Consider the following 24,380-nt stretch of genomic DNA (forward strand, 5'->3'; position numbering starts at 1 on the left):
ATGTGTCATAGAGTCTGAAAAATACGGTAATAGCTTTATTCTGAAGTGCTGCATTCTACTTTGATAGGGTTTGCAGGTACTCCGGGCTACCTCTCTCCTGAGGTCTTAAGAAAAGATCCTTATGGAAAGCCAGTGGATATATGGGCATGTGGTAAGATCCTCTATCTTTTAATCATAATTGTTTGGGTTATGGGATTTATTTGCTTTAAAGTGGGAGCATCAAGCTATCTGACCATTTGCAGAGATTGAGAATAGTCTATGAACCTGTAACTGTAATGTTCCTCAATTAAATTGAAAAGGCAGCTCTATACTCTATCCAACTGCTGCCTGTTCTTTAGAAACCAAGGTTGGCTCAGTGCTACCAGCTACTGAGGGTGTTCATCCCCATTATTTGAAAAGTTATTAGTTTCCTGAAAATAAACCTATGTAACACAGAACCTTGATGGACATTGACAGATTCTATCCTGTGTGTTGGAAATGTAGAATCTGGACTGACAGATCTTATAGTGAAAGGAAGTCTGGATGTAGGGATTGTGAAATGACCATGTTCTGTCTTGCAAAGATTCAACACATCTATTTCTTTTAACCAACATTTGGCTGCAAAACTCTCAGAGTAATCCAACTTTTCTTTTGATCACAATATATTTTGCAGAGCTCTCTTTTATTTTAACATTTAGATGATTAATTAGGATTCTCAATTTTCAGACATTTTTATCTGTTTTTCTTCTTTTAGCAGAAAATTGGCCCATGAAATTCCCAGGGAACTAATGGAACTGCACTTTCGTAACTTAACACTTTTTTTTTATATAGCCAGCAATTATGTGCTGTTCCATTAAGAGTATTTAAACCTTTAACTCTCTTCATCCGAAGTTTGAAAGAAAAACTTGTATTAGTTGGGGTGAAAAAAGACTGGTTTGTTGTCCATTTTTGTCTCAAACTGGTTTAGAATGGAAATGGTCCAGATTGGCTGTTCATTCATGTCTGAAATGAATGGTGCTTTTAAACTTCTCATTGAGATACTCTCTTCATTGTAAAAAACCAGAACATTTACTGCATGAATGGGAACATTGTTCTTTGTTTGCTAGAGTAATAAATCTGGTTTTGATTTATTAATGCACTTCTGATGCTTTGTTACAACATGTAACTGGTACAGACGTCCACTTAGAAAGTATGTACACTTAATTTGTATAAAGTCTGATAAGTGGAGCAAATGAGCAAGCAATTAGAAATGTCCTTAGTCATCCATTATCTTAAAGGAACAGATCAGCTAATGTCTAACCTTGCTATATTTCTTTTGTTTACATTTCATTTTATTAAAAAAAAAGTTTTATCAACTTGCTGGGGTGGTCCTTTGCACGCAAGGGACAGGACTTATCAATTTTTTAAACTAAAGTTATTGAGATTTTTTAATAAACATAGTAAAAACCAGTATAGATTAAATTGTTTATTTATTAAATGTGTTTGCTGCAAGGTGACTCTGGGTGGCTTACAACATCAAAATAAAACTACATACATACATACATACATACATACATACATACATACATATATATACACACACACACACCTACATACATACAAACAAATGTGTAAAATCACAATTAAATCATAATAAAATACAAATTATAACTAAAGCCAGAAGATGTGGAGGAAATGACTGGAATGCATGGTGAAGGGGAGGTGGGAGCTGCTGTTAGTTGATCAAGTACCTCCACCGTGATAAACTCTCCCCCCAATTGGGACCCCAAGCCAACTGGCAGAGTCAGGTCTTCAGGTTCTTTCGGAAGGGTCAGGGGTGTGGAAGTTAATCTCACCTCAGGGAGAGTAAGATGTTTCAGAACTGAAGAAAGAATAAAAATAAAAGTTCAGAAGGTGCAAGAAAAAAAAGACCAAAAAGTAGAAGAGACAACAAAGGTGGCCTTCCGCCTTTATCACGCAATATCAAACATAATCTAATATACTATCCTTTAAAGTACTATCTGCCCTCTTTTAAAGTTACAAATTAAAAAAAACCTCTCTTCTTCCCATAATTTAACTTTTATCTGTACACAGTCCAGAAATCACCATCTTTTCAAACCTAGTCAGCAAAAGCTGAACTCTCCATTAAGAATTATCCAGACGTATCCAGCAAATAGTTTATCCCTGGTCAAATAGTCCTTTTTGCTCTGCACAATCTTGAGCTTTACATCATTCTTATGATATTGCAGGATTTGATCTTTCATCGCCTTTTGGCATTTAAAAGGAGTTTTTACCAGCCTACTCTGTAAATTCCCTAAAGAGCATTGTCCAGGCAGGGTGTCTTGTTGCAGCTGTTCCATGCCCAGATACTTTTCTTGATTTGTCTTTTGTAATTCCATCTTGGTCATCTCAATTTTGTTGCCTTTCATGCCTTCAAATTCTATAATGCCTATATCAGGTAAAAGGTTTTTAAAATATTTTTTCGTCACCTTGCAAAAGTTTGTCCATTAAAATCTGTACCCTTTTTAATACATTTGTTATTAATATTCAGTCCAGGTTTCAAAAAAAATTAAAATAAGAAACAGTTATAGGCATTTTAACACTTTCTGCCTGATTCTTTAGTTCCCCTTACCAGCTTCATTAAGCCTCAGTTCTTAAAATGGTTTTTGTTCTGTTTCAGTCATTTCCCACAAGTATATTATTTAATTACATGGTTTTTTTCAATCTTATAGCAAAAATAACCAACATTCCAAATCTCTCTGGTCTCCAAATTCATTTAAAACTTTCTTAAATCAAGATTTTTTTTTGCTTTGTGCCAATCCTATATTAAATATACTGTAAAATTTCTTAAATCCAAAGAGGAAGATAATACCCACCAGGTGTCAAATTAAGTTTGCTTGTTTGAAGGTCTCTAATATCAATAAAGTGGTTAAATTGAACATTTTGAAATGTGATTAAAATGAGTTTGGCTGGCTTATGAAAGACTTCCCCACGACTGAGAGCAAATATATTGTCTCTCTTGGTTCCTAGCATTCAAAACCCATGAAAGACTTCAAATAAATGTATTAACATGCAGTACATGATGGCTAAGGATGCTGCTAGCATTCTCCGATTTTTCCATGTACAAATAATTATGATAACTTGAGAGATGATCATATGACAGAGAGAGAAAGGTATGTTTCACCTCAGAAGTTGGAATGAATCTTGAACATTGAAGATAGATTACCTTGTGACAAAGGGCAGCAGCATAAAAGGTGATAGTCCCCATGGATTGACTCAAGAGTGCCTTTGCCTTTTAGAGTAACTGGAATTTTTTATTCTCTCCTAGGAGTTATTCTGTATATATTACTTGTTGGATATCCTCCATTTTGGGATGAAGATCAACATAAACTGTATCAGCAGATCAAGGCAGGGGCCTATGATGTAAGATAATTCTTTACATGTTATTCTCTGCAGTTAGTTGTCTGGTTTTGATGCATCATGCTGCATTATACGTTGTTGGGCATAAGAGATAAGGAAGAGGGATAGTGTCAGAAGTTGCTCATTCATAAATATTATAGAGGGGTTTATTTTGCCTGAATAATACTAGTTCGGTAATTTCTGAAGTATTAAAATCTTTTAGCGACTGAACATTCTTTTAAAGAGAACCATTTTCTAGTTTTGTTAGCTGGATGAGATACCAGGAACCAATTAAGGTTCCCATTTAACTGTCACCTAAATTCAGCAATGTAACACTCAAAAAAATTCGTAGTCTACAGCTCACATCCATTTTGGAACTGTATCACCTATATTTTTCTGCTTTGAACCATAATGTGAGTCCCTGAAAGGCCACTCACTTACAGTGGTTCAGTATGGAATAAAAGTGGAAGCAACTACAGGAATACATAAACTGTTTGTTTTTTTTTTAAAAAAGCCTCTCTTATCTTTCCTCTTAGTTTCCTTCTCCAGAGTGGGATACTGTGACCCCAGAAGCAAAGAATTTAATCAACCAGATGCTGACAATAAACCCTGCAAAGCGCATCACAGCAGATCAGGCACTTAAGCACCCATGGGTCTGTGTAAGTATCTACAGTTTTCTTTCTCACAGTAACTTTAGAAGCTTGGAAATGGGAACCAACCAGGTTAAAGCTGAAAGAACTACAAGGCTGGCAGGTAGAAGTGGACAGATGGAGACTGAGAGCTAGTGGTTAAGGGGTTGGACTCAGGCTGGTGGGGACATAAGTTCAAGCCCCTCTTCATTGATGGAAACACTGAATGTGGGCCAGTTGCATGCAGCAGAATAACATGCAGAGAGAGTGACTTATAAGCTATTTTGAATGCTTTAATAGAAATCTGGTAATTAAATAAACTGAGAAAGTGATCTAAATGCCAGCTTTCTTTTTGCTTTTTTCCAGCAACGATCAACAGTTGCTTCTATGATGCACAGACAGGAGACTGTGGAATGCTTGAGAAAGTTCAATGCCAGAAGAAAGCTGAAGGTATGTTCTTAAAAGGGACGATAACTTACGATTCCACATTTTGGGATTATTGAAGTTGGTAATATACATTTTAATTACTGCACCTAAAATCAATGCAGACAGGTATAGAAACATAAAATGTGTGTGTGTGTGTGTTTGCATGCAGGCGTGCGTGTACACGCATGGGATCTAAACTTTTTCTTGTACCTGGTGTCTGAGCATTCCCCTCCATCAATTGTGAATTCAGTCCTCGTTCATTTTCTGTACAGCACCCATCCACCTCTACATACCATACTTCTTTCCTCCTTTTATACACCAAGTTTTGTACTCGGCACCCATTCCTTCTCTTTCTGTTTCATCACTTGCATTCCTGAAGTCCTCAGAATGGCTCAGCTTCTTGTTTCTTCGTCCACTCTCACATAGCAAAGTGAGCATAAATAGGCTTTATAGACTTCATACTTCTTTCAATTAACATTCCTTCCTTCCAGTAAACCAGACATTACTCACTACCTTTCTATTATCCTTTGCACTATTGGCAAGATATAGAATTTCACTTTTATTCTTTAGTTTTTCACCATGTATTTAAAACTTGAAATTGTTTGCTCTGTTTTCCATGCTAAAAGAGAAAAAAAAATCTTGATCTGCAATATTAATTTGGGGATCTGTAGCCCATGTTGCATCATACAATTTAATATTTACCATCTGGTTCCTTTTTGAAGATGTTGAAGAGCATTGACCCCAAGACAGAATCTTGAGGCACTCCACTGCATGCTTCCTCCATGTAAATGCAGTTCCATTAAGCACCACACACTTTCATTAATTCAAGTCAATATATTTTTATGTATATGTTCCCTAAATCAAGAAATTTATTTATGATCAGCTGCCTTTCTTTTTTTACAATGTTTATTGAAACTTAAAACTACAAAGATAAAAAAATGAATACAAACTAAGAAAAAAATGAAAAAGTTGAAAAGAGAAAAAATGGGAGGAAGGAAGGAATGTATATGGAAAAATACATTAAATGATTTCACCTTCATCTACAAGTTCAATTCAACTTTTGACCTTATCTAATATTTCATCCAAAAATCTCTTTATCTCAAATCTCACCTTTTATCTATTAGCAAATAATAAAGCCTTATCATTCAGTCAGTAAAAGTCCTTTAACAAACGCACACACACAAACGGACACATTAACACCCACCGATTACATAATGTCATATTCCTTGATCAACTTCCTTTCTCACATAAGTACATTTTTCAGTCACCTGTTGGGAAGCAAAAAAAAATGATCTCCACACCATCTGCCCAGCAGAAAGTTTCACTGTCCTTCTCAGATTTATCTTATAGTTAGTTTTTGACCCAGGTACACTTAATAATAAACCCTCTGTAATTATTTCATTCACTTTTGCTACTTTTCCCTTTGTATAAATATAATGCTATTCTTTCAGTCGCTAGGCATAGATGCATTTAAATATGAAATAACTCAAATTGTCACCCAATATGTATATCAAATCCATAATTTATCACTCCTCTATTTATACCTCTATATCTCTTTCCCATGTAAATCTCATTCCTTCAAGCATTGTCTCTGTCTCTCTCCGTTTCTCCCCCTCTCTCCTTCTGTCACACACAGACACACACACACACACACACACACACACACACACACACACACACACACACAGACGCCACTCTGTAACATCCCTATCCAACTGTTCAAAGGAGTTTCCACATCTTATTTCCTTTCATCCACTATCTAGTTTTAGGAAATTAAATCCCATCTCCTAAAATCCATCCATCCAGTTGTTCTTTCACTGTCATTTCTTTCATTTTCTTTTTCCCCCTAACTCTATTTTTTCCAAGACCACTGCTGAGATTATCAAATAAATATCTGCCCCACATTCAGAGTCATTGATTCTTATGTGCTTTACTATTTTTCTCTTTCATCAATAATAGTTTTAGATTTTCATGCATTCCTTGGCCATACGGCTTTATAAATATATTTATGTTTGGTCACATATTTGAAACAAGCAGACATTTTTCTGAAACCTTTCACCAAAGACATCACAATTCTCAATCACTCTTTAGTCTTTGAATGTCTTAAATATTTTTTCTTATCTTTCATTTTGTTCTCTTGCACCCATTCATTTTATCTGGCAGACTATTTTTTTTATCCCTGGATTACATTTGTTCAGAATATTGCAGTTTTTCACCAGACTCATGTCTGGTACTTTTATTATCAACACTCAGTATAACATACATCATACCTTCTGACACACATTTATTCCTTTCATTCATTAAACCTAAACTTTCAGTACTTTGCATGTATTCATCAGCTGTGCATCACAAAACCAGACTACCTTTCTTAAATCTATTACATTCATTCCCCCCATCTTAGTTTCATGGACACAGAATAATCTATGTTCTTCCTTTAATTTCATTCATTCATTAATGCTCTTCCCCATTTACTACTCCTACATTTTACGTTGCAGTCTTATGTGCTCTGGTGATCACTAAATTGCTGTATGGACATGGATCATAGCTATTAGTAATATAGAAAAGTTACTAATTTAGTGCTATCTGGGGCTCATGCAGCATTACCGGCTCTTGGTAAAGTCAGTAACAGCCAGTTTTAGCACATTTTGGTAGTATGCTTTCACCAAAACCAAATCTCAGTTTGCCTAGGTATAGTCAAGCCAATTCATTGTGACTCACATCCTGCTACTGTGTTTCCCCCAAAATAAGACAGGGTCTTATTTTCTTTTGAACCCCGAAATAAGCACTTGGCCTTATTTTCGGGGAAGTCTTATTATTTTTGAGGTTCAGGAGGCAGCAAGCGTGGTCACCTCATGGCTGCTGCTGTGTTGCAATATTTTCAGGAAGGGCTTTTTTTAGCACATGCTCTCAAAAGCCTGATTGGGCTTATTATCTGGGGAGGTCTTATTTTCAGGGAAACAGGGTAACTAGGAGGTACGTGCAGCATTTAGAGACCCATTTGGGAGGCTACAACAGGCAAAAGCAGAGAGATATTTCCTTGAAAGAGAATAGAAGAAACTTCAACTAGTGGCTGCATGACATATCTTTCTATTTTGTAGTATACCAAAGTAAACATATATATTCACTGATATAGTGTCCAGAATATTCATTCCTTACTTTTTATGTATTTTATATAAATATATGTGTATGTATATTGTTATTTTTAGGGTGCAATCCTTACCACTATGCTGGTGTCTCGGAATTTTTCAGGTAAGAGTTTCTTTTTCTGTTTCTTTATTTTTTTCCAGCAAAAATGTTAAACAAATTTTAGATTTACAAATCAGACAGATTACACTTTATTTTTTTGCAAGAAGGGTCCAATTTTATGCAGTCATTGAATATCTGACCTGATCCTAGATAAGAATTGCCATGATTCTTCCATCAAAATAGGGCCAATAATGCACTTGGCACTTTTCAGTTATCTCTTTGTTTTGACTTGTTTATCTTCTGGCAGCAAAGTTTGGTTTTTTTCAGCTTCAGAGGGGAGAGAATGAAATCCTAAACAAATATGTGGTTGATTTCAGGGAGGAATAGAAGGATGATCCTTACATATACAAAGTCCTAGAGCAGTGCTTCTCAAGCTTTTTAATTTGGAGATGTGTGGCATGGCGAATTCTGAGACTTAAAAGTCCACACGCCTTAAAGGCTCTGAGATTGAGAAACAGTGCTCTAGAGCAGGGATCTCCAACCTTGGCAACTTTAAGACTTTTGGACTTCAACTCCCAGAGCCAGATGACTGAGGAACTCTGGGAGTTGAAGTCCACAAGTCTTAAAGTTGCCAAGGTTGGAGACCTCTGTTCTAGAGCATCCAGAATGGGGCAGTGGAAGTAACAACCAAAATCAAGATGGTGACCACAATGTTGCCATCTACTTGACTTTTTTGGACTTTTCCCCAATTGAATGTCCCTGCATCCAGAGCTGATCGTGATAATTCTTTCCAAAATTCTTAAACAGTTCCAGCTGGCATTTATATCCATAGTTTTATTAAGAAATAGCAAAAACCTGACATAAATTACCATGGACATTTTCTCTCTCTGAGCCATTTTAAAATCATTTTGCATGGCATTCAAGTCCAGAAAAGATTGCTGCAGCATTCTTTCTATTTGCAAATCTTTTTATTCTTTCTCATTGTAATCCATAATGTTAGGTACTTTACAAAGTGGTAATCCATAGACAATTTCTTAAAAACTATTCTCTCTATATCCTAACTTCCCAAATTTAAGCATAACTTTTTCTGTTTGCAGAGGTGGGTCTGCTATAACAGGATATTTTTTTTAGCTGTGTCAAGAAACAATGGTTATTTTGGAGAAATCAGTATTTTCTTTCAACCAAATGTTTTCTAACTTCATATCAGTATGCATACTATTGATTTCAGGACTTGGATTTGAAATTTTCCTCCCTTTTCGCAAATAGAAACCAGTTTTTTTTCTTCACCTTCCAACGATAAGATAACTTCTTGAAGTCCTCTTCTCATATTTCCAATTTAATGTGAAACAAAGACCATTCCCTAAGCACTGCAATGGTTTGTTTCAATTTCACTCCTGAGTGTACAGGTTTGGTGAGGGGAAAACCTTGGATTTAGATTTCATTAAAACTTCTCACTATTCAAAAATACACAATGCTGTAGTTACACAACCACTCAAAACTCTTAATTTTATACTCACAACAGGGAATTATGATTGTGACATATAAAAAAAAACAGGAAAGGATTTGTATAACTACAGTCCTCTCTCTGCTTACCACCAAATCAGCCCATAATATTTATCAGTGACTAGATTGTGTTCAAAGGACTGACTAGGGATTCATTACTCAGGTCTGATTGAATTTAGTAATAGGATTTGCAGCAGTAAAAGAATTATCAAAGTAGCTCAGAGCAACTGAAGTTCTTCATTGCCCAAACTGTATTTGTATGAGAGGAAGAATGTCAGTTAGGTATTGGTGTAGGAATCAACAGGACAGCATAGGAGTCCCAATGAGATCAGGCACCTGTAAACTTAGTAAATAATAAAATACATGTAAGCACCTTTTGCTACTAATGGCCATCAGGTCACTGACTGTATTTGCCAAGTATTGATATATTTTACAAAATACATGCATAAGTATAAACAGCACAGATCACATTATTAAAACTGTACTGACAAACAATATAGTAAAGCTTGCACTAACTGTTCTGACCTAGGCTTCCTGAGACAGTAAAAAGCTCACACTAAGTCCCAAAAACTCTCTTTTTATTTCAATGGCTGTGAATTATAGTCATTCACAGCCCGTAATTAATCACAAATAGTTTGTAAAGAGTCCGACAGAAGTCTGCCACAGTCCTTCGGGATAAGCCTAATAAGCACCCACCTTTATGTCCCTTGAAACGCTGCCAAAGACCTAATTGCCAATTAGCTTTGCAAGGCCATATGGAACACAGAGTCAAAATGGAGCTTAAACTGACCAGAATGAACAAAGTTGCTTCCTGCAAAGGCTCACGTGCCTTCTTTATATCTTAGGGAGGGGCCAATCATCTCCAAGCCTTATTCCCAAGCTGTACCTTTTATCTTAACTGTTCTTGCCTTCTGGTAGCTCTGCGCATGCGCGTACTGGGAACAGGCTTCCCCTGTTCCTCTGCCTCACTGATGTCTGACTCTGGAGGCAGCACATAACTCTTTTTTTTTTATTGGTTTATTATTGATAGGCCGCCCTTTTCCCTGAGGGGACTCAGGGCGGCTTACAATTTATGGGAATACAAGACAGTACGACATAGAACAATACATAAGTAAAAATAGAACACAACATTCATTCATCATTCGGGTGGGGACGGATTACAATCTTTATCCCCAGGCCTGACGGGATAGCCAGGTCTTCAGGGCTGTGCGGAAGGTCTGGACGGTGGTGAGGGTACGAATCTCCACGGGGAGATCGTTCCAAAGGGTCGGAGCTACTACTGAAAAGGCTCTCCTCCGCGTAGTTGCCAGTCGACACTGACTGGCGGATGGAACTCGGAGGAGGCCTAATCTGTGTGATCTAATAGGTCGTAGGGAGGTAATTGGCAGGAGGCGGTCTCTCAAGTACTCAGATCCACTACCATGGAGGGCTTTATGGGTGGTAAGTAGCACCTTGAAGCGCACCCGGAGATCAACAGGTAGCCAGCGCAGCTCGCGGAGGATAGGTGCTATGTGGGCGAACCGTGGTGCACCCACAATCACTCGCGCGGCCGCATTCTGGACTAGCTGAAGTCGCCGGATGCTCTTCAAGGGCAGCCCCATGTAGAGCACGTTGCAGTATTCCAGCCTAGAGGTCACAAGGGCCCGAGTGACTGTTGTGAGAGCCTCCCGGTTCAGGTAGGGTCGCAACTGGCGCACCAGGCGAACCTGGGCAAATGCCCCCCTGGTCACAGCTGACAGATGGTGGTCAAAGGTCAGCTGTGGGTCCAGGAGGACTCCCAAGTTGAGAACCCTGTCTGAGGGGTGTAAAATTTGGCCCCCCAGCCTGAGTGATGGAACACTAGCCAAATTATTGGGAGGGAAACACAACAGCCACTCGGTCTTATCCGGGTTGAGTACCAGTTTGTTAGCCCTCATCCAGTCCCTAACGGCTTCGAGACCCCGGTTCATCACGTCCACCGCTTCATTGAGTTGGCACGGGGCGGACAGATACAACTGGGTATCGTCCGCGTATTGGTGGTATCTTATCCCGTGCCTCCGAATGATCTCGCCCAGCGGTTTCATGTAGATGTTAAATAGTAGGGGGGATAAGACTGAACCCTGCGGCACCCCATATGTTAGGGGCCTAGGGGTCGATCTCTGCCCCCCAACCAACACCGACTGTGACCTGTCCGAGAGGTAGGAGGAGAACCACTGCAAAACAGTGCCTCCCACCCCCACCTCCCGCAGTCGTCGCAGAAGGATACCATGGTCGATGGTATCGAAACTCTCAGATGCCCCTGGCCCCCTCTCTGCCTCAAACACACAGCCCTCGTTCGAGCCTTCCCCAGACTCCAAAGACTGGCCCATGTTCCTCCCCAACTGCCTCACTGTCCGATTCTGCTGTCAGTTCTGCAGGCCGTCGGCAGACCACAACACTAACATCTTACATTATATTCACAGTGCCGTTCATATTCTCTTGCAACAGAGATCTGAGCAAAGATTACACAAATAATACCCATTGGTGGAACTACTCTAGGAAAGCCATGCCCCAACACCTGCAAAATCCAAATAGAGCTAGAAATCCAAGCCTAACATAGAGGTGCCTGGAAAGAATTACAGGGCTGCAGAATGCCACCAGCCCATGAGTCTTTAGTACAAAAACATGGGCATTAATCCTGATACCTGTATATCAGAAGCAAACAGAGGAAATAAAGGGAAACAAACCTTTTTCAGATCTCTAAATCCAAATCAGAATAGACCAAAAGGAGGAAAGCAGATTCCATTGAAACCATAGGAAACAAAAGTCCACAGTTTTTCTTAAGCACAAGTGATGGGGAGGTAATATTGAGCAAAAAAGAGAACTAATGCACCTTGAATGGATGGAAAGTGACAAAGTCGAGGTCACAGAGTTCTGTCTGTAGCAAGAAGGTCATCTGATGAATGAGTGTGTATTGCCTTGTAAGGAAAGGCCAAAATCAAAGGCAGGTAATGAACAGAGTTTTACTCAGTAGAAAGTGGAGCATAACTGATGTTTCAAGCCCTGGAATGTCTAACATTATTGAGATTCATTTTTGTCATCTGACTAATTTTCTCTCCACCGTTTCTCAAGCAGATACGTTCTCCACTCCATGCACTCTCTGATTGTAAATGTTTACATTAATAAACCACTCTTTTCTTTAGCTGACATTTTTATTTGTCTTATTGGAGCTTTCAAGATAGCCGGCCTCCTTTTGGGTGGGGGGAGCCACAAGCATTGAGATTTTTGCTCCTCTTTTGGCAAAAAAGAACCTTGTCAAAACTTCTTACATACTTTATCGTAAATCCTTGACTTGTAAACATGTACTCAGGTTTTTATTTAAGAAATTAACGGGCTATTTTAAAATGAGCTTTTTCTTGAAAGGTGTTTCAGTTGAATAGTGGGAAGGTCCAAGGTCCTTGTGAAAGCTGTTTGTGATTTACATGAGCCCCAAAGGTTGCATAATTTTCCAGGCCCATGTTGCATGATTTGAATTGTAATGTCCCTCAGGAATAATGAGGGAGCATTAGGGAGGTTCGATCAGGCAGAAGAATACATGGCAGTTTTCTAGCCTTTCCCTAGAAAGTTGCTTTGTGGGAGGGCTGCTGATTTCATATCACCAGGTTCATGTAGTATCTGAACTTCATCTGTTTGGTTCCTTTAGCCACCGTCAGTGCCTTTCCCACAAACCCCTTCCTGGAAGACTTTGATTTCCACCAGATTCTGGTTCTCAATTTTTCTTTAAACGCTCACCTCTACAAAAGCTTTAAAAAAATAACTGTAGCATCTTAAAGGTCAGTAAGTATATACCAACTCCACAGAGACACCTGCAGAGAAGCAGGCGCCAGGTGAGAATTGAGTGCAACGGAAGACAATTTAAGAAGCATTGCTGGTCTCGGTCTGAAAGACAACTGACGACTCTGCTGGCATCTTACAAGCACTGCCCCATCTTCCTTTCGCATATGGTCCTTTTTGTCTGTGGCATTCCTCACAGCCACATCCCCTGCCTTTTGTTAAGAGAATCCACAACGTTTCTCTCTTCCATTCAGCAACAAAAGCAAAATGTGACCATTTGATAAATTGGGACTTTCACTGGGAGGGTGGGGGAAGGAAAGCTCTGTTATCTCTCTGTGAGAGGAGAAAATGGCCTAAAAACTGAATGATTGATGGGTGAGTTGGCTGAAAAAAAACACCAAATGAAGGACTAGCGCTGCTATTGCTTCTAGAACGTGCCAGAGACGTCACACGCAGGCCACACCCACCCCAGCTCCGTAAAGGCAAAAAACATCGCAATACGTCACAATTCTGCACGAATGGGGAATACACAGTCTCTCTCTAAATTCTTCATTATATTCTCCAGCATTTTTGGAAGCAAATTTAGAGTTCCAGGTTTCTAACTCAAACTATGTAGTCTTTTATACTACAGTAATAAGGTTATATATGCTGTCTAGAATCACTTTTTCATCAATATGATGAATGGATGGATTAGCTACTTAGTGGGTATAATACTGCAAAATAATAAACAAGCCTTTTAAATAAATGTTAATTTCAATGCTTTTATTTTTTTAAAGCAACAAAAACTTTTTAGAACTTAGAAACATTAGCTCTGTGGAAGAAAGAGGATAATGTTTGAGGCTCTTACAGTAATGCTTTTGTACCGAAAATAGCTTTTGATCTTAATAACAATGTTTTACGAGGACTTGCATGAGATGGTTCTAACTTCTCACTATATGCAGAGCATGATAGAACAGAAAGGGAAGCCATTGTTGTTTCCATCTTAGCAGTTCTCAGATTGCCTTCCCACACCCAGATGGTATCATACTAAAAACAGAAGCAAAATTTTCAGTGACATGATTTTTTTTTATCACTAAAAAAATAAAATGAGTGCAAAAGCTAGTTTTTAATCCTGAACATTAAGGATGAAATATTTTAATTCTGTCCACTCTCATATAAATTTATAATTGCAGAGATACCATCCTCGTAGCCAGGAAACAATGTTTTAAAATATACTCTTTACCCAAAAATCTTGCCTATCATTGTTATATAGTATGAGGAGCCAAATATAGAATGTCGTAAGGATGTTCTTAAATGATAAGGTAGAATTGTGTGATGTTTTTGCAAATGTGTGAAGCATGCAAATTCATTCAGGGAGGCCTAATGTGATTATGATGCCTTATAAAATATATGCTACATATCATAAACAGATAAAGCTGAAAATCGTAGACATACCACCTGAATTGAAATGGTTATGGAGCTCCAGTGTAATTGTTGACTTTTTCATGCAAAATAAGAATCTGATATGAGAAAAATGGTTATAAAACTTCACAATTGCCTGGTTTACCAATAAGCTTCAACATCATGATGAGAGTTTAACTAATTGAGGATAATGAAGGTTGCAGAAGTGATGGATTGTAGTCTTGATTTTCAGGAAGGAAGGGCTGCATTCCATTGTAGCAAGAGACAGCACAGTTCAGATAGCTTGGGAGAAAAAGGGTCAAGACAACTCCTCCTTAGCAGTTCCTAAAATATAAGTTTTATCGTGCAAGTAGTCTGCTTTAGTTATTATCTAAAGGTGGAACTGCTTTGATATCCTAATCAGAACAATAATATGTTTTACATTAAATATGCTTATAATTTACCATTCTTTAAAATGCTATATTGCCTTTGAATCATAGTAGTATTTGTCAATGGGGTGTGTGGGTGGGCATGTAGTGGCTCAGCAGTTAAAGATGGAAAGCTGACAGCTCAGATTCAACACCCAAATGCCATGTGATGGGTGAGCTCTTGTTACTTGCCCCAGCTTCTGCCAACCTGGCAGTTTGATGCATACAAATGCAAATAAATAAACAGGCACCATTTCGATAGGAAGGTAACAGCACTCTGGACGCCTCAGATTATAGTCATGCTGGCCATATGACCACAGAAATGTTTTCAGACAACACTGGCTCCCTCGGCCAAGAAATGGAGATGATAAAAGCAGCATAAATATCTAATGAAAACATAATAATATACAAATAGAACATAGTATACAGATAGAAACATAGTAAATGCATAGAATAGAATAAGAGTAGAATAGAATAGAATAGCTTTATTGTCACTTCAAATGTACACCAATCGGCATACATTAAAATGAAATTACTGTGTTTACAGCACACAGTATAAAAGCTGAGGCAGTTTATACATTATCCTCAGTCACAGTACCTATACTGGACTTCAGTAACAATCCAGCTTGAATGCCTTAGCAAAATGTCAGGTTTTTAGAGACCAGCAGTTGAAGGTCATCTAGATCTTCAGGGGAAGCTATTACACAGAGTAAGTGCCATTGCACGCAAAGCACATCTCTCAAAGTGCTGCAGGATGCCACTACTTCACTGAGCATACACAGAAGTGTATAAATTTATCTTCACTTTGAGAACAGCAAGGCAGATGACTGAGAAACACATGGAAAATTTGCTCCTATAAACCACTTGGTGCAAACATGTCACTGAAAATTCACTTCTTACACTCACATTTAGACTTTGAACTATGAAGCACTGGGTGATGAGCATGGGGAGAGATTCTACCAAGATTATTGGTATCAATAAAAAGATAAATTTATAATGATTGCTGTGGCACCATTCTCATTACTATATCACATTTTGCAGAAAAGTTAGGAGCATAATCACACATCCCCCTCGTAATTTTGTATTATTTTGATGCAATTTTGAAACTGGAGCCAATTAATATTCAGGATTTAATTTTCTTTTATTAGTGACTAAATTCTGGTAAAATTAAGCTACTCGTTTCTGAGGCTTTCTCCTTGTAGACCAGTGTTATCTACGGTACACAGCTTTGGAAAGGAGCAAGCACAGGTGAAGTGCCTTACTTATGGAAATGAACGATTCAGTATAATATAATAGCCTGCCTATTGATCTCTTTGCTATATCCTTTATTATATTTTTATTATTATTTTAGATTAGTGGTCCTGTAGCATTACTAAGATACTAAAATAGTTCCATTACTCTAACTCACCATTTTTTCTAACTGGTGAGGTACAATTACACATTTTCCTCTTCGGCTTTGAAATCTTCTGAATAATTTAACGGATTGCAGGCTTTGACTTATTTGCTATTTCTCTGACAATTACAGTTCTGAATCAATAATCATCAGAAACTTTTGAATGTCTGTGAGTGCTTTTCAGACTAGAGGGTAATAAATAATCCTAAGCCGAATACCTGTCTTTTTCTAGATAGCAAAAGGTTAAAAAGCACTTTAGTAAACTAGTTCAATATCAGGACAGCACTTCATTCTTCTTAACAAATACTGATTTCCTTATTAATGTTTCTTCACTTAATACACAGTGGCTGAAGCTGCTGTTCATAAATCAAGCCAACTTGTTGACTGATCATTCTAATGTTTATTTGCCTTTATTTCTCTAATTATTTTTTAATTTAGTAACATGACCTGTTGCAACCGGTGTACATAGCATCATTCAATCCCTTTTGTGATTTTAAAATAGACATTCTAGTCTTCTGTTCTGCAGCTAATACTTTCGTCTTTGATTTTGTTGACATAAAACTCTATAACTGAAAGTCTGTTTCATAAACACTGTTTACATCTAAAACCTGCAGCTTTCTCAACTTCCTGATGTCCAACCCTTTGTGCCGGCTCCTGTGGTTTTTTCTTCACATTTAAAAGGGAATAATATTATCTTTTTTATAATATTGTGTTTCCCCTCTTCTTTCCTTTCTTTTTTTCCCACATTTCTTTTAAAACTAATTTACTTGCACCATGCTAATGAGCCTTTATTGCTTTATTATGGCTCCTCCCACTGAATGATTGTGTCCAATCAGTTGGCAGGCAGAGCTCCGCCCCTGCTTCGGCCGCCATGAGTGCTGCCGGCCTGGCTGAGCAAGGTATGTGGCATGAGTCATATCTCCTGAGTGCCTGATCTTAGAACCACACACTTGCCCACCCTTGATCAATTCCACTGCCAGTGAAAACCAGCATGATAGTATTTGTGCACCTAGTGAGACACACCATCCATGCTTGTTGGCTGAGAAAAGGGCATGCATTAAGGTATCCATCTAACCAAGAATCATAAGTACATTGAGTTTGAACCTACTAACAAAGTGCATGTTGGGTAGTTAACCCTGTTTTGCTGTGAATTGACATAAGACATTTGGAGACAGGGATTGTCATAGTGTCAGTACATTTTTGAAAGTTGATATGGCTCCTACAATCACCAATGTCATAGTAGGATATCAACCTGTTAGCAAATTCTGATTTTTTTAAAATAACTTCTAACATTGTATAGGAGGATAGCATAAGATTAGCTGCTATTTTTTCATGTGGATTGGGGATAAGCAGTGACATACAGTAGGATTCAATATTATGCATCACATTTGTATCCATATTTGGCTGTAGGTTTAAATTTGGGGAATAAAGGATAAAAAACAGTGGGACAAGCTTTCTTGTACTGGCAAAGACACTTAACTTTTTTATCCAATAAAGAACATTGGTCTTGTGCTTCCAAAATTGTTATCATTTAAGAATGGAAAATATCTGTTAAATCCTCTCTTGTCCTCTATTAAATCCCCTCTCCCCAGCAGGAAATGATAGTGTGCTGGAAGAAGCATTAACCCCAAATTTGGAAAAAGCTTCCTATTGCTAATTCCTCTTCAGCTAAACAAAAGACAAATAAATATGTCCATAGCCTGAATGTTGCTTGGATGGGAAGCATACAATGTGGACTGCTCATTTGACAAGTTTCAGAGTATTTTCTAATGACTTCAGAGCCAGACCTGAGCCAACTTCCCTAGGATTTCTCTGTGGACCTACAGGTGTTAGAACTCTGAAAAATGTGTTCCTTGAACTATTGAATGCATGCAAGGTTTCCCATGATCCCCTTGCTTATCAGATAAGGCCCCTTAGAATAGAAAACCCTCACATCTCAGTTTATTTTCTTCCTACTTATTAACTTAATCTGTATGCTTCTGCCTGGGTGCACATACATGTGTGACATTTCATGCAATATATATGAATTCATGCAATATATTTGAATATATATTGCAGATTTTGGATGTATTGTGGAATTTCCCTGCTGCAGACTGTAGGAGTAGGACAATTTGGTTTAGTAAATAATGCATGTCCAGAATCTGCAGGAACAAAACCAGTCCTGGTATTCATCAAAAGCAGTTACTAGGTTTGCCGGTAGGTTCTCAAAGTTAATGTTGGAATCTTCAAAATTTAATTAGTTGGAGAAAGAGCTTTATCCTATCAGATATACACCAATTATAGAACATTCTTTAAAAACCACATTAGTTTAAAATGCAATCACTATCCACTGCATTAAAATGAGTCACTTTTATCCAGCCAAATTAGATGTGTGAGCAGGCATCTACAATTTATATGTGGCTAGAGGCAAACTTTCTTTTTTATGAGAAATGGAATTTTTTTAAATGGAAGGGAATATATAGATTGGTGTGAGGAGAAACTCTCTTCTTCTCCACACTGAGCACTTTCTTTTCCAGCCTAATTTAACTTTTTGATATCAAAACTAGACTGGGAGAAAATTGCTTGAAGCCAAAGTGAGCATCTCTTCACTTTTGTGCCATATTTGAAACCTGTGATTGGATACACGAGGAGAGCCCATATATAATAATCAGTGGAAACACTTATTTTCCAGATGACTTTTCTTGCAAGGGATTTTCCTTGAAAAGTAGCAGAATCAGTGTTGCCTGCCTTTGATGTAAAGACACTGGACTAATTGGTAATTTCTCATAAATTAAACAGGAATTATAGTGAGGTATAAAACCCCTCTAAGGACTACTTATGAAATATTTAAATGCTAATGGATGATTCCACTTGCTTCAAACAACTTTCTCCAGGACTAGTTTTTAGAATCTGGAGGTATAGGTACACATACATATTTCATAATCCATAATCAATTATTTAAATAGTTCAGACTAATAATAGGAAGAAATGTGTGTAAAAGCATTTAAGTAATACATACTATTGGGAACAGAGAAATTATTCCTAGTTAATGTAGAATTTTAGAAAAGGACTTCAACTGCAGAATGGATCATTTTTGTTGACTTTAGAAGGAAGGCAGGAGTAGTTGTAAGTTTACTGTATAGTCAGAATCTGTAAATTCACATTTAAGCTTTAGCTAGGCTTAAAAATTAGAATGCTCCCAAATTCTTTATGGCCACTGACTTTTTTAGATATATAGATAGCCTTCGCAATCAGTCATTTTACAATGATGACTACAGAAAGCACCAGTGACTATCTTATATCATCTCCCCATTGCAGTCACATGACTGCATATCAGCTTTAGGACCCATTGGAGCATTCCATGGTCACATGGTTTCAATTTGCTATGTGTTTTCCTGATTTATGGCAAAAAATGGCCATTCAAATATATGGGTTCGTTCAGTGATTATACTGTTGGATTACTGACCACTGCATTTGACAACTGCCACATTCGCTTAATGGCCACTGTGAAAAAGGCCAGAAAATTACTTCAGTTCATGTGAGGGGTGCTTCAACTTATGACCATAACAATTTGCAACTCGATTTCCAGCCCCGATTACTATTTTAAGTCAGGAACTATCTGTAGTACCTTCACAATTGCAAGTTCATTTCCATGTAGAAATTTCAGTGCAGGTTATGCAAGTCATTTAGGTCAATACTAAAAATAGAAAACTAAAATCAAGATGGAATAATAACTAAGGAAAAGTCAGATTCAAGTAACCATTTGAGCTTCATCGTTCTCACCCTACCCTAGCCTACTGTATAAGGTTGCTGTTAAAACATGGGGAAGTCTCCATGTATACCATCTTTAGGTCTAAAACCCAAGTAGGCCACACATAATTTCTGTAAGCTTTCTTTTGTGATCCATCATCTTTGCTATTAAAAGACTGTACACAACTCGGTTCAAAAATGGTTGTCCTATATCAAAGGCAGGCTATAATTGCACAATAAATATTGTGAGTATGCTTTTTAATACTTAATTTCCAAAGGCTTCTCAAACACACATGTTTACAGGTAAGACGTAAGTTAGAATTGGATGGTGGTATGTCCCCATATTGAGAATCTGCAGAGTGTGGATATAGAATGCTACATTCTCTGGAAAACCTTTTTGCAACTTGTTTGTTGTCGTCTTGTGCTGAGTATAGCATTCTCTGTGCGTTTTGTCTTCCAAGTATTCCCAGGAAGTTTTGTGTTCTTGTGGGGTGCTTAATTGTAGGGATCCAAGTTTTATCTTTTGGATAACAGTGTGTTATCTAAAAGTCCAAACTTCGTGCAAAATGTATCTTTGCTCTTTTTTTGGTGGGGGACTCTTTTGTAGATTAATATATATCAGCCTTTCCCACAGGGGTGAAATTCAGCAGGTTCTGACAGGTTCTGGAGAACCGGTAGCAGAAATTTTGAGTAGTTTGGAGAACCGGCAAATACCACCTCTGGCTGGCCCCAGAGTGGGGTGGGAATAGGGATTTTGCAGGGTCCTTCCCCTACCACGCCCACAGAACTGGTAGTAACAAAATTTAAATTTTACCACTGCTTTCTCAGTCTGCTATGTATGCAAAGGTTAAGGAGGAATTAAATTATACAGCTTCTGGATGTGGAGGCAAAGAACTGCAGGCCATTTATGAAAGCAGAATATGGGTCAATTTCAAGGTGCTCTCATTATCAAGCTCCTTGGGGCTTTCTTTCTACTATATCAACTCTTGACACTGACAGTAGCTGAATGGATAACTTCCACTAATTCTCCTTTCAATGTCTAAACATTTCCTATTCCCATAATACCTATGTTAGATTTCCAGTTACCTTAACAGAGATTTGACCACATAATCTATTATTGACCTCCCTCTAAATGCTTGTAGTTTAACTGATCTTAATTGATTAATATTTTTAGGAAAAATAATGTTAATCCTGGGGTAGAATCAGAGGATCTAGATCAGGGATGTCAACTGGGCGTGGCCGACGCGTGACACATCTGGCCTGTGGGCTGGGAGTTTGACAGCCCTGCTCTAGAGCAATGCTAATAGTTTAATTTTTGACAGGGCCAGAAGGAAACTGCCTGGCAGGAGTACACCTTCCTTGACCTTGATTCCTTTGGCAGAAAAGGGGCAACATTGGGCTTCTATGAAACCAGCTTTGAGTTTTATGTCACTATTCAGAAGGCCTATTCTCCCACAGTAATTACATCAATTTCAATAAAGAACATTGCATTTCTCGATGTTCTTGCTATTGTGAGGTATTCGTAAGCTATTTGCTTTACAGTGTGAACAGTCTGTATCCAGGTGGGATTGGTTTTCAGTGACCATCCTGTTGTCTCAATTACACAATGACATCATGTCTAATAGAGGCAAAACTGAGGCAAAGTCTGAAAGCTCCAGAGAGGGATTCCTTTTCATCCTTTCTCAAATTTTCTTTTTTAATATGATTAACTACATGAGGTAGTTTTCATTTTCATATGATAACCATATTAGAGCTGGAATAGGTAGACTAAGACTTCTCTTTTTCTGCCAAAAATGTCACTGAATTTACCGGAACCAGCCTCCTGTAAATAACTTTGATATTTTCCTTATGCTGCAAATAAAACTACAGAATAGGAATTCCAGACGTGGAATGGATTAGGGTTTAATTACAGAAGCTTAAACATAAATTGGTTTCCTGCTGGATGAATGCAACAGTGTCTTTTTATTACATCTTGCCTTAATTTCTCAGAGCTCTTAACTGCTACCCTGAATTTTATCCCGTGGTATGGAAACATACATGAACCAGCATGCCTTCTTCACATGTGAAAGATTTTTGTGCAATAGAATTATGTAAAAGAGAAGGGATATCCATTTCTCCCCTTTGAATTCTTGCACTTACATGTTTTAAAAATGTGCCTCATTAAAAAAAGAAAAACAATTAAAAGCAGTTAAGGCTTGGTTGTTCCATCAAGCACAGGAGAAGGGCATGTTGTGAATCAAATTGGATCCTCGCAGGCACATGAGTTTACATAGTTGATATTGTCAATTTTATTCATAGTATGAGTGGATTTGCTTATTATTTTTGAAGGAGTTGCCTTTTATTTTAAATTGATCTTGGTAATTAGCTGCACAGGGCCTTTGGAAATGGATAGTGTATAAATGAATAAAATGTAATTTTAATGTTGCTTGCTTTTAAATGACACCCAGGACAGAAATATGTTATCTATCAAAATTTCAGATTGAGGCCTTAGATTCCATATTTAGTGAACAGGAAACCAAATCCAGCTAATGTATTCTGTACATATTTTTCTTATTAGTATCATCATCTGTCTGGTCTTGGGTTTTAAACATTTGTAAGGCTACAAAATAAATGTGAATCTTGTACTTTGTATTAAATACATGTGGTACTTAATTTTTTTAAATGTACCCTTTTATTATGCCTCAATCAGCTGCTGGCTTGTTTAAGGCCAAACATATGGCGCGTTGGCCCAGCATTTAAGATTTATTCTTCACTGTATGGTGAAGACCAAATAATGTATAGAGTAATGTTCTGGAGCCACAAAGATCCTTGGATGTCATTAGGTTCTTATGCTGCCTTTATGTTCTAAAAAAGGTATTGGGATAGAACTCACAATCCCAAACTTTATTTGTCATTTCAGTGAATGATCTCCATGAAACAAAGCCCCAGTTTTAGAGTGTTTTGAAGCTTGGAACATCTTCCCTGGGAATTAGAGTACTAAAACTCTTGGTCTTTTAAGCACTTGGATTAGTGGTTTTATTTTTAAAAACATAAAATATGTTCTTTACATGACAAAGTTTCCTAATTTTTGTAAGGGTAGTGTAGATATCATTATTCAAAATATGCTGTTCCTGATTAAATCGATTCATCATTGGGTGGATGTGAACAGTTTTCAAAGGGCATTAAACTGTTAACTAATTTATACTATCCAGACATTAAAAATCCTCTCCCAACCACAGTATGTGATTTCTGTAGTATGAACTACAAGAACTAGTTGTGCGCAAATGTTTCTGTGTTGAGTGACTTGAGAAATCAAAGAGCTGCAACACAAAATTTGTTTCAAAAGGCATATTTGAAAATTGTAATTGGCATGGATAGGTCTTAGTGCTGTCAAGCTCTTTGGGTGTCTCTCTGTTATGCATTCATGTTCTGGTTTTATGTGTATTCTGTCTTTGCCTTTGCAAGCTAATTATATGAAAAGCAAAGTAACTTGCTCTTCTCCAAATGAAACATGTAAACTTCATCTGATAAGTGGTCTCTTTTGAATTTTCCCTCTGGACAACTGCCAATCTGACCTCTGCCCAGATTAGCAGCAATCATGTTTTCCCTAACGTTATCCTATATTGGATTTTAGCGTACAGTTGGATTTTTCATTGTAAAGTACCCAGATTTATTTTTTAGTTTTTTTATTCTACATTTTGTAGGTAAGGGATGGGCCACTTCACATGCTATATTTCTTACAAGAATATCATATTTGCCAATTGTCATGTCTATGTGCAGGAGGAAATCAAAACACCTTAATAATCACTGCACGTAACAATGATAACTTGGCATTAAAATGTAAAAAAAAGCTTTTTTTGTGATTTTATAGAATAACATTTGTCATATGAAACACTGATTCAAGGGATAATTCTTCTGCATGTCAATTTAAGAGTTGGTTTTTATTGCTTCTTTGCTAATAGCTTTGGCTACTGAAAGGGATAGAGGCAGTAAATAATGAAAGCAAAGATATGAACCTCTCAAGAGCTCTGAAGATTTCTCTTTTGTCCAGTTCCTTTGAAAAAAATATGATTGTGATGTAAGGTTTGGATATTGGTAAAGCTATTGTTCATGCAGATTTTATTGTTTTGAGCAAATAAGAGCCTAAAATAAATCTAGCTTGGTTTTTTATATTGACTTGCTTTAAGGGAAAGAGAAATAATGTTAAAATGTGGTTCACTTGCTTTTCTCAATTCTATTTGCAGCTGCCAAGAGCTTACTGAACAAAAAGTCAGATGGAGTAAAGGTAGGTTTTAAAATTGGGAGCATCCCTTTCTTTTCCAGTCCCTTTCATAGAAATCTGCATCCTTGGCCAGCCTAAGTGATTCATATGCCAGATAATGGCTATGCACAGCTTCTGCTAAGATCACATCTGCAATTTGACCATATGAGTGCGGCAACGAAATTGATGGTTGACCAAGCCATTAAGGCTCAAGACTTAATATAGGGCTTTCTTCCAACTGTTTCAGCAAGTATGACAACTACTGTAATATTGAGCTATGCAGAAAAGAACTATCTCTGGAAAATTCTTAGGCCCAC

General features: G+C 37.5%; 1 protein-coding gene across 1 annotated transcript in view; it reads left to right on the forward strand.

The window, feature by feature from the left end:
• The window catches only part of CAMK2G (calcium/calmodulin dependent protein kinase II gamma), a 191,774-nt gene that overhangs the window by 131,260 nt on the left and 36,134 nt on the right, over positions 1 to 24,380 (forward strand). Inside the window, 6 exon segments of the mRNA XM_032231649.1 lie at positions 68 to 151; positions 3,287 to 3,381; positions 3,894 to 4,016; positions 4,353 to 4,436; positions 7,619 to 7,661; positions 24,047 to 24,087. Coding sequence (XP_032087540.1) covers positions 68 to 151; positions 3,287 to 3,381; positions 3,894 to 4,016; positions 4,353 to 4,436; positions 7,619 to 7,661; positions 24,047 to 24,087 — 470 coding nt within the window.

Source organism: Thamnophis elegans, chromosome 15 (genome assembly GCF_009769535.1).
Source record: "Thamnophis elegans isolate rThaEle1 chromosome 15, rThaEle1.pri, whole genome shotgun sequence".
Taxonomy (NCBI): domain Eukaryota; kingdom Metazoa; phylum Chordata; class Lepidosauria; order Squamata; family Colubridae; genus Thamnophis; species Thamnophis elegans.